General features: G+C 35.7%; 1 protein-coding gene across 1 annotated transcript in view; it reads left to right on the plus strand.

Moving 5' to 3' along the window:
• Nucleotides 1-16569, plus strand: part of LRBA (LPS responsive beige-like anchor protein) — a 423640-nt gene that overhangs the window by 295740 nt on the left and 111331 nt on the right. Inside the window, exons 44-45 of the mRNA XM_009280244.2 lie at nucleotides 12955-13095; nucleotides 14315-14434. Coding sequence (XP_009278519.1) covers nucleotides 12955-13095; nucleotides 14315-14434 — 261 coding nt within the window. The remainder of the gene's footprint in view (nucleotides 1-12954; nucleotides 13096-14314; nucleotides 14435-16569) is intronic.

Consider the following 16569-nt stretch of genomic DNA (forward strand, 5'->3'; position numbering starts at 1 on the left):
GTTTGTGCAAGATCTTGCTGTTTGCAAGTAGCTGTTGATAATTTTTCTTTCATAAGGCACAAAAAATTTCTGTAAGATCATAAACTGACACTACTAGAAGAAGAAAATTATGCCATTCTTAAATCTTCTTTTGTCTTCGCTATAGCTACATGTGTACATAATAATACTTTTATTCTCATTTTTATAATTTTCATGCAATATTTGCTAAATCATCATCAATTTTATAGTGGCTGTTATGTACATAATGACTTCTTTTCCAGTCAAGTGTACAAAAGCAACGAATAGCTCTCACCTTCAGTGAAGTGAGGTGTTTAATTGGTATGTGGGAGCCCCTGATATCAAATACACTTTGACAGAAGAGAAGTAATAGATTTTTTTTACTATGACAAATTAAGCTAGTTTTGTTGTTCTAATGTAAACATCACTGTTGACTGTTCTTCAGCATGCCAGGCTGAATTCTCTTGCAGGGTGCCCATTTCAGGAGCACAAATTCACTTGCGCTGCATATTTTCCCCTGTGAGGAAACAGAGTGGGATGGGCATGAAATTTGCTTAGTTATCTCTTGTTACCCCTTGGCAAAGAGACGGAAAGTAACAAATGTTTTGATGTGCACCTATTATACTTTTGCAAATTTTTTAAAGAAATCTTTTTATCCAAGAGGCATTAAAACTTGTACAGGCATTTTGTGAACCAGTGCTTTTCATGTAGGAAATGAAAATTATGTTTTATTCAGCTCGTGCTCCAACACAAAATCAATGCAGGTTACTACCAGTTAAAACTGATAAACTCACCAGAAGGACTCAGTGTCCTTCTAAGCATAAAGCATGTTCCAAAATTAGACGCTAAAAGAAGGTGAGAGGAACAGTGTGAGAACTAACAATAGTGGGTGCAGTGGTGATGACTTACTTTGATAGGCAATTACATCTGGAATTTAGGCACTGAAACCTATGATGCTTGACACTGCTGGGCTCAGCATCTGCCCTGGTTGCCTCGTCACCGGTATTTTAGGCAGTAAATTTGTCATCTGTACCTGTGACAAAAGATACCACTTAATTAAAAAGCATTCCAAAGCCAGACAGGATAAGCTTGGAAGGAAGGTACAAGTATTTTTCCTTTCAGGGCAGTTCATGTGATCCCTGCTTAAAACAGGACAGTACAGGAAATAAAATATTTCAAACTTTGTATCAGAATCCCTGGCAGTTAAGAAAAGATCCAGTATATTTTCTAGAATTTTGGATCACCTCAAGAAACAGTGGTAGATATACCAAGACCAGCCCCCATCTACAGTCAGCCTGAAGCAGTGGTATCTGAAAAGGAGACACATTTTTCATTATTCATTTATTAGTCTGTTCTGTATTCTGATATTTTTAATAGAAAGTATATTTATCAGATTCTCTTCATTATCAGATAACAAATTATCATGCTTTCTTTGTGAAATGTAACTTGCTTCTTTGAGGAAAGGGGCACTCCATCCTCTCTAAAATTGTATGCAGAACAAAGAACAGTTAAGAGAAATTGTTACAGAAACTAGTTTATCACCTTGCTGTAGATGTACATTTGATCTCCATACCTGTTTGTGCAAAGGGGTTGACAGATCTAGACATTTGACATAATAATGTTAAAAGAAACTTTTAGGGGAAGGGAAGCATTCAAACAGGAAGCAATACTCTGAGCAGTACCTTGATTTTTAGGGATGCATGTGTTGGTACTGTTTAGGAAGCCATAAAAGAGCAAAATCTAGCTGAGAGAACAAAGACCCTTTCTTCCTAATCTGTCCTCTTTGAATATAAAGAGAGAGAGCTAAAAAGGGATGGGGGGGAGGGAATTGTAATTGTGATTGGGGTCCTTGCTTGTGATATGAGAACTCAAAAGTCAAGTCCCTCTTTGAAGAAAGCTGTCCAAGAGTATCACATCTCAGGGCAGTGCTATAATTTTAGGACTATTATGGGTTTTCTTTTTTTGGACCAGGAAATCTATTGTGGAATTAGAAATCATACCAACTAAAGTGCTGAGTAGTCTGTTATATTCCCATGAAAAGTTTTGGTTTAATAACATAAGTTTTTCCCATTTCTAAATGGGGGGGAAGTGATTTTGTGAGACTCTCAAATGCCAGTAACCCTCAGATTCCGTTGGGAACTTCTGTGAATGATAAAATTGGTCAGTTATCCTTTCTGACAGCTGAGTTAATCTGTTGTATCATGTCCTTTAGCACATTTGCCAAAATTAGGAGGCAAAGCTGCAAATGGTCCTATGGGCCTGTGACTGATGTGCTACAGTCGTCTGTTTTCTAGGTCCCAAGCTTGTTTTTGCAGCACCATGGTCAGGTACCCACCCAGAGCAAGTCCTCCTGTCTGCCAGCCTAGGCTCGGGTGGTTCAGGACCATGGACAAGGGCCTCCCTAGAAAAATTCGAGCAGTTCTGTTGAAAAGCGGGAACGTAGAAGTCTTCCACGAGGGAGACTTGTTTATTTAAATGAAGTAGGTATTGGATTGTCAAGCCCGACTTAGACATGATCCTTAGAGACACTAAACTGTTTGCTGTGTCTGAAACAATTCTAGCTCTTTTGGATTTTAGTATCAATCTCTGCTTGTTTCACATTCAAAGACAGATTTTTGTGCTGATATGTTGGTTTGAGCTTCATACTGCATCTGTCTCAGGACCTTTTTCAGAATAAACGTGACTTCCATGCATGTTTAGCTGCCTATTCCTCCACAACTCTTATAGACCCACTGAGACTGAAACGTCACCCAAATACATCTCTGAGATGATTTATCAAAACATACTTTCTGAAATCCTACTCTTAGTCTAGATAGAATTTTTAAAATATTCTGGGAATTTTCATTGCTTTATTACAGTGTCATAACCATCCTTTTATATCTTTGTCTTTTTTTCCTTTTCACTAGTTTGATATTCTCTGTGTCAAACCATATCCTGTAAAGAACATATAAGTGGATGATAGAGTGCATCTCACTACCATTCTTACTTTCTCTTCCCCGTTCTCTTCTTTTCCCACCAGAGGCTTATTTTTTGAAGTCATGTGAAGCATACTCTTTGCACTTCAGATGCATACAGCAGCTTCTAGGATCACTTAATTCTTTTCAAGCAATCTTTCATTTATTTATTTATTTAGGTGTTAGAGCAAAAGCCAAGTTTACAGGATCAATAAGAATCATTTTGGTAATAAGCCTAATAATCTTAATCTTCCCCTGCCTCAAGAAGGAGTATTGTTTGGAATGCAGAAATACTCAAAGACAAGAAAAACAATAACTTGGAATTAACAAGGAATGTTCAAAATGCTATTCTTAGTTTCTATCTGATGTTATTGTCCATCCTGCTCTTGTTTCAATTTTAGGTGCCCTGAACATATGTCATCTTCTAATTGGAAATGAACTGAGGGAGGTTCATGACCTTTTAAATCATCACATGAAATCATGGGGCACGTGTCTGGTCATAAAATGTACTAGCAATCAAAATAAAGTAATTTCACACACATGTCTTGGGCCATAGACATTTTAAACGTGTGTTTTCTGTCTTCCTAACGTAAAGTGAATGTTATTCTCTTGATACAGTCTCTCTTCCTTTTTATATTCATATACTTGAACTCCAGAAGACTATGAGCTGCTACAGCACACATCTGTGTAATTCAGATTTCTGAACAAGCATGATGGTGGCTAAGTTGAAAATTGCACTCATACTGGAAATGAGGATGGGATTTATCCCACCTAACTGGAACTGTCTAAAACTGAGTTGATCAAACTCCTAGGAGCAGGAAGCCTGTGGGGGTCAAAGGACAATCCAGGTATAAAAATAGTGCTCAGAGGAGATGAGAGCATGGTAAAATAATAATAATGATAACCTTTGTTTAAGGAGGAGTTTAAGGTGGTTCTCGGGCTGTGGACTTACTTTGATGGACACATCAGATGATCTGTCTGAAACTCAAATATCGGCAGATGAAAGTGTGGATCAAATGAAAGAAAACAATAGAAAAAGATCACTAGGAGAAGATGGTATGATCCTAAAAGCTTGAGTTGAATAGTCTGATAAGATTAAGAAAAAATAATTTACATATAATATCCAGTCAATCATTTGAAACTGCCTCAGTATCAGAAACACAAGGTTAGTTTCCAAAGTGGGGTGGTCAGTGGTATTCCAAAGGTCTTTTCTGTACTTTATACTGTTCAGCATATATGGTAATATGAAAAAGAAGATGAAAAGGGAGCTGATAAAACTTTCTGACAATACTAATCTGTTGATGGTATTGAAGATGATGGCTGACTAATCAGGACACCTTATGAAATAGGTAATAAAATGATGGATGAATTCATCTTAGATAGGAGCAAAGCAATACATGTGTGAAAAAATATACATTGATGGGCTCTTAGCTGACTATTTATGTTCAGGATCGATATTATCTGATTGTAATAGTTCTATGAAACAGTGCGGATGACAGTAAAAAACTCTTTATACTTTCCCAAGTACATCTTTCTAGCCTGCTGCTGCTCTTTTTGTATGGCTTGGTGCTTACACATGATACACAATAATGTGTATTTTGCATGCCCTGACAGTGTTTAATCTGCAGAAAATGCAAGTTTGTGTCAGCTTTTAGCTTGAGGTCCTGTGCTGTTAGTACAAGCCAAAAGGATTATGTTTTTAGTTCTGATTGTCTTATATAGATCTGGTGTTAGGAATAATGGCTGCTGTTTTCTGTGGCAGTGGCTTGTATGATGTGCTGGCAGAGGAGCATGGTCTGTGAAGGAAAGGCAGAGAGAGAATGTTTTCATCTCCTGCTATGAATTCAAGTGCATGTGGCTTCTCCCTAAATCCTCCTCCTTGAAATCCATAAAAGGATTTTTTTTTTTTTTTTAAATAAGTGAATGATGATGCAGGGAGTTCTTTCACTTGACAGATTGTCATGGATAGTATATGCAAATGGTTGCTTTTGGCTGGTAGGGTTATTTTCTAAGTAAGGCACCTACAATGCCATACCCTCCTCACTGCCTGCAAGCAGCTTGATTTCTCCTCATAAGTCCCAGGGACATGCAACTTCCTTTCTCCCTGACCTTTTGGAAGTGCACAACACATAACAGCTCTCTTCAGTTTGCCTTCCCAGTAGTATTAAGGTGTAGTAATACCTCAAATACATAGTGACACACTCAATTGTGCTGAACAATTGATTAAACCTTATGTAAAAGTGTATGTGTGCTTAATTAGTTTGCAAGTTTGTAGTTCAGCAGTGCATTGTTTTGGAATCTGCTCAGATGGTTGTAATAGCATTTGATACCATTGTTAGTAATATGAAGGCATGGAGATTTTTCCTTTAAATACGAATTTTTCCAAGATTTTAGGTGACCTGAGGTGTATCCTGTCACTAATATATTGCTAAAACATCGCTAATATTGCTAAACATAGTTTTCCTTAATTTTTTATGCTTAAGATTAGTTTATGATCCATTTTTGAACTGTGGACTTTGGGAATCTTATGTCTTTTGCACTATTAAATATGATTTATATTGACATGTTCAGACTTTCTAGTTATTGGACAACTTTAGATCAGTTTTTCCTGACTGTTCTTGTTGTCTCAAAGGAAAGTGTGAGCTCTTAAAAAATGTTAATAATAAACCATATGTACAAATACTTTTAATTTAATTTACATGCACACAACTATTGTCAACTTTTATTCCAGCCCTTTATTGAATTCTCAGTTTCCCTAGAATAGAAAATTGAGCTTTTAAAAATTTTTTGTAACATAATGTGATCTGGTAGATTTCATGACATGATTTCTGGTAAATAGGGTCTTTTCAAAGAAAGCTTGTAAGGACTAACAACTATTTAAAAAAGCACGTTTACATAAAAAAGCTCAGTGGTTTCAGTATGTATAGATTATATTAAATTTTTTTTAGAAAACATTGAGATAAGAGGATTACAGAATTTCATTCTATATGCAGCGCATCAGGAAGTGCCCAGGGATCCTACATTTGATAAAAATGCTGATCACAGTCAGCTGCTTATACTTGTCACTTGGTTTAAGGAGCTGCTGGGAATAGTTGTCTGCACCCTAAGCTGTGCATGCAAGTATTAAATGAGGTGGCTGGTAGCCATTTATCTGTGTTTCTTCACTAGTGCAAATAAAAAGATATAGCTAAGCAAAGAAATCATTTGCATGTAAAAGTAACTGCATGTTTATTGTACTGGAGTGCTCTTGACTAGCTTTTATTGTATTATGTGCACCAGCCCATATATGTGGGAAGATGCTGAGTCATTTAATATGAAGTTGTAAGAGAGGAGCCAGTCCAGAAGCTCATCTAGGTCAATATCTTGCCTCTATGAACAGCCAGTAGCAGGAGCCTAGTGAAAAAAGAAAAGAAAGAGGGCATGTAAAGCATCATCCTTCTCTTCAGATAACCTCCCAGGTTTGGCAATCAGAAGTTTAACTACTTTGTGAACTGGAGAAATAATTTAGACAGTCATGTTTAGTGGCCACTGATGGACTGGTAGTCTAGTTGTCTTTTTTTTTTTTTTTTTTTTTTAAGCCTCTTTATATTTGTTCTGCATTGCTCCCTGAAGCAATGAATCTAGCAACTTAATTATATGAGAAGGTATCATTTTCTTTGCTTTCTAACGAGGGTAATTATGGCATTTTTTTTTGTTTGTTCTCTGTGGACCATATGAAGTCTTGCTTGCTTGCAACTCTTACCTATACTTGAAAATTATTTTAGTTTTACGTCGATATAAAAAGAACAGGAAGTATTCTTCAGAACTTGCTTTACATTATTGTCCCATTTGTTTACCTTCTCCCTACAGTTTTTCAAGTATCATAATTATTTGAAATACCTGTATTCAGAATAATGGATTAGAATTATGCCTACAAGCATAATGACCTGCGAATTCTAAAGGGGAAGAAGCTTAACTAGATGGAACATTAACAAATATCCAGAGGATGTCTACTCAACAAATTCACCAGAGATGTGTGTTGACTTTAGTGATTGGAAAAGAAGGCAGCACAGCTGTATGAATTCTTCTGATTTCATATCTTGATGTCAAAATCAGTAGAGTACACTCACTAATATTCATAATTATTGCACAGTTTCAACACTGTGTATACAAAAAGTGTTTGACCATAGGATTCCTTATTTCACTAAGAAACCACATGAAATTCAAGTAGCTGCTCATGTTGAAGTTCTCAAAAACTGAGTGTTATAAGTGACTAAAATATGATTAATAATTAAAAATAGTAAATCAGTTTAGAACTGGAGCAGAAATTCTTGTGTATCACCTGACAGGGGTGAATACAAAAGTTCACTGGGGAAGAATACAAAAGTTCTGTCAAGTTCTGTCCCTTTGGCTTCAGCCAAATTTTGACATCCGAATCCATAGTTCCTCCCTCCTAGCCTGGTCTTTGATGTAGGATTTGGGCATCTGCTGTGAAACCAGTGCCTTTGGGAATGAATTGGTAAGGATTGTTTTTCTCCTTGGTAGAGTGTTTCCATTTTTTAAATCTTGCCCGGAGCAGCTCAAGGACCAGTTTAGTTGATCAATGAGGGCAGCTGAAACAGTTCAGCAGATAATGGTGTTTGTTGTTTTCTTTGGGATACGGTTCTTTAATGAATTTGAGTTAGATATGGATTAAAGGTAAGATGCCCTCTAAAGAAGATGGGGGAGTTGCAGGACCTAATTTTTAAGAAAGCGGTACTCAGTTGTTTGAGAGGAAGAATGGTGAGTTCTAGCAGGGAGTGAGAATAGGTTCGGGGCGGGGGGGGTATGGCATTTTGTGGCTGTTCTCAAACACAAAAATGACAGATGAAAGAGTAGTGATGTACATTATATGAGTTTTTATTCCCAGGTATTTCCCAGTTGACCTAAGTTAATAAAGTTTGGGTATAATTAAACCTTTGCATCTTGTCTTCATATCTCTGTCTGGGAAAAAGAAGTTTTACTCAGATGATCAGGAAGTCCCACTGACAATATTACAAGTATTGGCTAGTTCTGGGAGTTAATTATGTGTTGGTAATACATAAAGTAACTAAACAAGCAATCCTCTAAAAATGCAGTTGTGGTTAGATTGCAGCAGAGTATACAGCACTCGACATGTTTACGACAGTGAGAAGACTAACACTGGAACACTGAACACATTTCAGATATCTGTATATTAGAACACATTGATAAGTGGGCAGGCTGCAGAGAAATCTTAAGGCTGGAAGAAATGCCTTAAAATGGAAGACCTGAAGAGCTCAATTTCTTTTGTTTATTAAAATGTCTAATTATAATCTATAAATATCTTTATATACAGAAAATGCTGGTAAGTAGAGACTCTGTGATATGTCAGAGAGAAGCGTAATGAGATTTCCTTGGTAACACACCAATAAATTCATAGCCGAACTGGAGTACGTATTTTTTAGAATGAGGATCACAATTATCAGTAGAAAAAGCTTCCAAGAAAAATAGCAGATTGTCCATGTACTCAAGAGTCAGATGCCTTTCTGGAAAGCAGGTTGGCCAAATACAGCTCATGCTATAATCAAATATAAACAGTTGGGCTCAAAATCATGTAATGGAAAGGCATTTAATGGCTTGCCATACAAACACAAGGCTAGATGAGATGACCTAATGGTCCCCCTGGTCCTTTAAGCCCAATGAATATATGAAAAATATCAGTAATGAAAACCAGATAGTCATCTTGAAAATAAAATGTATGAAAAACAAACATCATACTTGGCAAGGATGCTACAAAACATAATTCAATGATACTGACAATTGTATTCACAGGAATCCAAATACCTGGTTGGATGTGGATAAGAAAACAGTATAAGAAATCCCAGGGAAAAGCATTTTTTCTTTTTTTCCCCATTTTTTCTTTTTCTCTTTTTTTTAAATTTTCTTTCTTTCCTTTTTTTCATTTCTTCATGGTGAAGAAGTTTTGAAATAGAAATTTCGAAGAATAATATTTTCATTGATTTTTAAATCTTTCTGTTTGCACTGGTCAGCATGGACTTCGTTTTGGGAACTGCCTACTTTTCAGAATTCATAGGCACTTGCACAGATCTCCTGATTTCCAGTAGTAATTGTTAAGATTGCTGTCTTCACCAAAAGTGGTAACAGTTAACAGTGAAGATGAAACTATGGTGTCTTGACTACTTATTGTTTGCAGTAATTAAATGCAATTTACTGCCATAGTACTCTAGTCTTTCATGGATTTTGAATATTAATGAGTTAAAAACTCTTCTGAGTATTACAATGGATAGGAGACAGTAGAAGTGGCAATATTTGTTTTAATAACAGAAGCCTGTGTAAAAGCCAATAACAAAAGGCAGCATGGGTAAGAACAGGGTATGTCTGTTTATTGGGAGTAACACTACTTAAAAACTGAAAACACATTAGATAGGAATAAAAAGCACCTCTTTTTCTTCTTAAATGTGTAACTATAAATAAACATATTGCAATTCTTTCTTTATAAGACTTCAGTCTGCTTATGTTAGGTCATTAGCAATTTTCCAAAATGTATGTATTCTTGAACGTGAGCGACAGAATCCAGGAGAGAGTCTGCCCTATATAGAGGAGCAGTGAGCATTCTGCTTTCTTCTGTTGGGTGCAACAGGGCCTCTTCTGAAAATGGAGGCAAGATGGGCCACTGTTATAATGTCTGGCACAGAGTAAGATTAAGAACCAACAAATATAACTGTACACCATAGTGTCTGGACATATTTAACAGCAGTAGATGGTAAGAGTCAGTGTGTTTTCTCAGTTATTTTTCAACAAACCATTTTTCTTTGTTGTGTCTCAAAGAAAGCAAGCAAGCTTGGTCCAAAGACTGAGATTTACTGTATTCAATATTTACTGTATTTACTATACGATGGTCAAAATGTGAGGTTTATTTATTTTGAGGTATTCCTAGATTTGAGAGCACTTGAAAAACTAATATCAAATGAGTTTGGTTTTTTTAAGAATAGCTTGTAACTTTCATATTTGTAGCTCATGTTGTTATGACAACCACTTTGGGTCAAAAATCAGGTGATTATGCCTTTGGAAAAGAGAAAACGAAAACTTCCTTACCCTCATTCTTCCTTCAGTTTGGACCCTTTTTTGAATGAACTCTGACTTGAAAACCATATGCATTATTCATTTTTCAATACAGTTTGAAAACTTAGCAGCCATAAGTGATTTCTTTTTTTGTCTTGACTCCTGTAATCTCATCCATTGTTTTTCTTGTTGGAATTTTACTTTTCTTTTTTTCCCCCACCATCTAAGTAAGTATTTTTAATTGGTGAGCTAATACCTAATTTTCCTCTCTGAAAAGAGATACTGCAAAGAAAATATATTCTGGAATTTCTGGATTTTCAGCTTGTTCTTCCTTAGTAGTCTGTAGCCATAGGGAAATCATATTGAGTAGTGTAAATTTGTGGTGTCTCAGCTGCATCTAGCATAGCTTAGTTTGGAGTTACTCTTTTTCCCTTGGCATTTACACACAGGGGAGGGAATCCAGTACGTAACCATGATTCCCTGTTAATTTTGAAATATTAAATAATTAAAAAATTTCAGTTAATTTGTTTACTAAATTAAATGTCAGAGGGTATTGGAATATACCTTGTATGTGCTTTATTCTGTAGCTCAAGCTTAGTTAACTGTTCACAGTGCGGTGTAACACACTAGAATCACCTCATCCTAGAAGCAGTTGTCAGAAAAATATGGGCCTGCCTGGTAGAATGTATTAGCCCAATACATTGTCTCCATTTTATTATGAAGCTGCTGGGGAAGCTGTGATATACAGCACTGTCATTACAGATCTATTGTTAGAAGGGTTCTACAGTCTTCTGTGCGCTGCCATTAATTTATAGCAGTAAACAATATGTAGCCCTCCAACTGCAGCAAAGCAGAATCTTTTAATGAGGTGGATGTTATTACCACAATAAATCAGTGCATTCGTGTAATGTATAATTCAATGTGTGTATTCCCACTGTAACTTCTCTGAGTAAGCTGATAGTGTATCATTGTCAGTGCACAGCTCCATGGTTCTTTTTTTTTCCCTAAGCTTTCTTTCATTTGGGGACTTTTTTTATTTGCTTGCAAATAAATGTGACATGTCTTGATAGTTGTCCTGTTGCAGGCTTCAGAAACCAACTGTAACAATAACAGCCAAAATCAATACTGTGGATTCTGGCTATATGGATCTCTGCATGATACAATTTTTTTTTTTTTTAAAGAGAATGAAATCAATTCTAATTGGGTTTAGCTTTATATTCAAGGAATGTAATTCTATAACTATTGATTTGCGCTATACTCATTTGGAGAGTAATAAAAATAGGGCCAGATAAAGAGAATACATAAAGTGTTACAGAACCATACAGCACAACACTGTTTCTATTTTTAATTTATATAATTTGTCTACCAATGACCTTCTTCCTTCTTTTTTCCCTCAAGCATAGCTGAGTCTTTAGGGAAAACCAGTACAGATGGAGATTCCAAAATGGTTCTTGCAACAAAGAGACTTCTTGGAGTCAGTTTCATTCTTCCCTGGAATAAATTTGCTAAATCAGATAAAAATCCTTTTATACAGGAGCCACTTCTTTTAAAGGGTTATATTTCAAATTAGTGGACTGCAAAAATAGTAATTAACCTAAGATGTTTTCTTTATACTACTGCAATGTGAAAGCTGCTCTAAGTAAAAAATGTAAGATTAGATCTTAGGTCATTCATAGATCTAATCTATCCTAGAAGAGAAAATACTTTGAAGCTTGTATGCCAAATTTCACGTGAGCTGCAGCGAAGCAGTTATTTGAATATTAATAATCTGAATTGCAGACATAGTTTTTCACTTGGAACTATGCTTGAATTAATGACTAGGTGATACTTTTGTTCAAGGACTTTTGTTTTAAAGTTTTTCCTTACCTTGTAGTGTATTCTTAAGTATATTTATTCTTGCAGAACAGAAAGAAGAAAATATTTTTGCATGTTTATTCTTCAATTATACTTGAATGCATCCATTGTCTGTACAGATGGGCATAATTTACATTAATAACATACAAACAGTGTGCTCAGTATGTATACAAAATTGTATTGCATATATGTTTTGCATGTATATACAAAGATATTTTAGACCTCTTACAGCATTTTACATGTGGAATGGCTAAATTCACTTTTGGGTTTCTCAGTGATTTATGTGACGTATACTCATTTTTCCAAATCCTTATGTAAAAGTCTGCTGAAGAAATACACAGCTATAGATAACAAAATATTATATTTCTTACATTTAAAGAAATCCCTGGGTGTTTATGTCCTAGGTAAGTGCTGAACAAAGAATAACAATGTTGGTGAAAGTGTGATAGATTTTTTTAGTCATACATACGTTATTTCTTTCTTTTATATCAATGTTTTTATATAGAAATTCTGCTAATTTATTTGTCTGTTTCAAAGTTTCAAGTTTTATCCATTAAGTAAAACTTGTCTTGGGGTGGTAAATAGAAAGCATAGAAACAAGAGTGGTAATATCAAAATTCTGAGTGCACTGTTAATATTCTTCTACCCTATCGGTCACTATTTTTTCCCCACCAAAAAATCCAAAGATGTTTCTCATTGTTGCTTACCATTTGCTTAATAGTCTACTCAACATGCACACATATCCACAGGCACACAAGTTAACAACCCTTTGTCCAAGACATTCCACTGTGAAGCGGTCTTTAGTCATTGACTTGAATCAGCAGTAAGTAGAAATGAAGGCTATATGAATGCAGAAGAGACTTTTTTCCAACCAGCCATGTGCATGTGCATGGAATCCTGGTTTGAAATACACAGATCTGTTCAGGTGCTTACAGAATCCAACATCTGCTTTTGCAAAACACCAAACCCAGTCTTCTCCATGCGTGCTGATAATTCTGGTTACCAAAAAAAGCAAGGGGAGTATGATGTGATAATAGGTCATGTTATCTTTATTTAATTAATGTATTTATTTTTACAAACCTTGTAGCCTATTGGAGCTTTGAACCCAAAGAGAGCAGCGTTCTTTGCCGAGAGATATGAATCATGGGAAGATGATCAGGTTCCAAAATTTCACTATGGCACACATTATTCAACTGCAAGTTTTGCGCTCACGTGGTTATTAAGAATTGTAAGTATATCTTTTAAAAATGCCTTTCCTTTAAATGATAATGAAAACAACAAATAGCTAGGAATGAATAAACTAAAAGTCAATGGCATAGGAGAGTACTGAAATTTTCTAGTGATTATAATCAGTAGCGTAGGTAAATGTATTCCAAAGTTTGAGCAGAAGGTTTTAATTTTTACAGTACAGCCTTTTCAAATCAGTAAAGCTTTTTCTCCTTTAAAATTGCTTTTTAGTGTACATTCTTATACTGCTTTAAACATGGTTAACTTTCCTTCCTTGCATATTTTCTGACTGGTCCATGTACTGTATTGTACTGATTGGACCAACCACTGAACATTTGTGGTTCTTACTGAATGTATTTAATTTTCACCTCCTAATGAGTGTAAATGAGTTGGTTTCTGATGATCATGAAATTATGTAAATAATTATTTTTTTTAAATCTCCTGCAATTTATATGGAAGTAACTTTTGAGATGCTACATACTGATAATATATTGATTAAACAATGCATTTTTCTATAAAATTGAAAGGCGATTTATCTCCTAGAAAGTAATTTCTTTGGGAAAGCATTAGCAGCACATCATTAATTAAAGCTTGTTAGAATGTACAGGCATACATAAATCCTTGAAGTAATTTATAGCGCTTAGCTAATTTCAAGCAATTATCCACTAATATGTGCTTAAGTGTTCTTTAACTAAGAGGAGGCTTTTAAATCTTTCAAACATTTTTCTTTTCTAAATCATAAATTACATATTAAACAATAACAATCATAAAGCTATCAGTATTGAATGCTACCCTTTATATTAATAGATCACCTTGAACAAAATAAAATGCATGTGTTATTTTTGTTACATGCTAGCTTAAAAAATATATAAGGTAAAAATACTGAGCTTTTTCATGTTTTTGAGAGCAATTTGTGTTCACAACTGACTGTAGCATTTCCTCCAGCCTGTAAACATTTTCTTTTGTTTTTATTTGCTTTCCTTTATCTGAATACGTATGCATGGAGTAGGAATAAAAAGCATTTATTGAACAAATAAGCATCAGTTTGTACTCCTCATTCTTAGATAATAGAATTAACCCTTTGCAATTACTCATGTGTCTGCCAGAAGAATAGCATCATTAATAATCAAACCTCAAAAGAATAGTAAATCCCTTTTCCCCCCTGAAATTCCTAAAGAAATACATTGCTGGTTTTAATTAATCTTTTTATATATATTTAGGAACCCTTTACAACACTTTTCCTGAATCTACAAGGTGGGAAGTTTGATCATGCAGATAGAACTTTTTCATCTATTTCAAGAGCGTGGCGCAATAGTCAGCGTGACACTTCTGATATCAAGGTAAATACTTACCTGAAAGGTATTAACGTATTTTATACTGCATCTGCCTTTATTTGTAGCTATGATCATAGGACCACAGGTTATGAAAAAGGGCAGGAAGAAGATTGGGAGCTATCCTACCATTTGGGAAAAGATGCAAGGGAGATGACACATGGTTTTACTTCTGTTAGAATGTTTTAGTGAATTCTTTTGTAAAACTTTAGTAAACATTTTTAGCCCCGAGACTGAAATAAGGCAAAATTGGCTGGGGTGGTACAGATATGTGTTTCACTGTCTTTTTGTTCCTCTGCACAGGTTTTAAGCCTTTGAAAAGTCGGTAGAAACTGGTATAGATTTTTAACCACTAAGTTTCATGTTTCATAAATTCATGCTTCTGCCCTGCTCAGATGAGAATGTTGCAGTTAGCAGTTAAATTACTTTATGTAATTTTGGCTCTATTTTGGGGCAATTTCTGCAGTGGTCTATTTCCTTGTTTGACTATGGCAAACAGGAGGGGGAGGCTGTGCTAATATAGGTGCAGAAGGGGCAAAAACTAGTCTTATGATGAGGATTAAGTAGATAGGAGATAAAGAGCTGAGAGGGAGATCTGGAAGCTGTCTCCAGAAAGACTGTACACTGGGTAGAGAAACAAAGGGCTACAGAAAGCCAGTGTCTGAGGATACTAAGATGAAACATAGAATTTAGCATGATATTGAACCTATCCTAACAGGGGCACTGGGCCTGGGAACTGGTGAGTGAACAAGAAGTAGGTGGGAATAGAAGATAAATTAATCTGGTAATTAGTCATTGTATAGAAAGAGACCTAGAATTCAGTGGGTCAAGGAGCTAAGGCAGGAGCCCATAGAAATTCCAAGGGCATCTGCACAGGTTTTAAGCCTTTGAAAAGTCGGTAGAAACTGGTATAGATTTTTAACCACTAAGTTTCATAAATACTCTGTTCATGCTTCTGCCCTGCTCAGATGAGAATGTTGCAGTTAATATTCATATTACTTTATGTAATTTTGGCTCTATTTTGGGGCAATTTCTGCAGTGGTCTATTTCCTTGTTTGACTATGGCAAACAGGAGGGGGAGGCTGTGCTAATATAGGTGCAGAAGGGGCAAAAACTAGTCTTATGATGAGGATTAAGTAGATAGGAGATAAAGAGCTGAGAGGGAGATCTGGAAGCTGTCTCCAGAAAGACTGTACACTGGGTAGAGAAACAAAGGGCTACAGAAAGCCAGTGTCTGAGGATACTAAGATGAAACATAGAATTTAGCATGATATTGAACCTATCCTAACAGGGGCACTGGGCCTGGGAACTGGTGAGTGAACAAGAAGTAGGTGGGAATAGAAGATAAATTAATCTGGTAATTAGTCATTGTATAGAAAGAGACCTAGAATTCAGTGGGTCAAGGAGCTAAGGCAGGAGCCCATAGAAATTCCAAGGGCAGAGGTTTAGGTAGGTAGCCACTGAAGGAAGGAATGAGGTAAACAAATAGAGTCTGGGATCTGAGGAATATTTTGAACTGGGGAGAAGAACAAAGGAGACAAGGATGCTGGCAATGGCAGGAAAGCTTTGTTGACCTCAAATCCAAGAAAAAGGAGTAATACCAGAATTGTTTTTTTAATGGAAGGAAGGATGGAAAAGTATAGTAAAGAAAATCAGAGGCTAACTCAAGAGTGTCATGCAACTAGCAAGAGAGAGAAGTAACATGAAATCATTCTATAACTATATGCATAGTGCAGAGACAATTAAGGAAAGGGTTGATCTGCAGATTAATGGAATGAGAAAATTGCCAACTGATAGTGCTGAAAAAGTAATGTCTTTCTTGCATCTGTGAGTCCCCACCAAAAGAATCAATGGCAATCAGTGACTAGTGGAATTAATACCACTTATAAAAAGATAGAACGTCTATATCAAATTGGAAAAGAACAGTTTAGAAAATACAACCACGTTAGATTTTTTCAAATTGACTGGTCATTATGAACTTCATTCTCTTGTACCTACAAGACTGGCAGGCAAAATTTCAGAGTGAATGGGTTTTTGGATAAATGGAGGAGGAGAAAGGTAGCAGTGGTGGACAAATGAAGTATTTATTTTTTAAAAAGGAAGAAAAAGAGAGCCAAGAAATTATGAGGTGAGTTTAACTACAA

The sequence above is a fragment of the Aptenodytes forsteri genome, unplaced genomic scaffold (genome assembly GCF_000699145.1).
Source record: "Aptenodytes forsteri isolate BGI_AS27 unplaced genomic scaffold, ASM69914v1 Scaffold227, whole genome shotgun sequence".
Taxonomy (NCBI): domain Eukaryota; kingdom Metazoa; phylum Chordata; class Aves; order Sphenisciformes; family Spheniscidae; genus Aptenodytes; species Aptenodytes forsteri.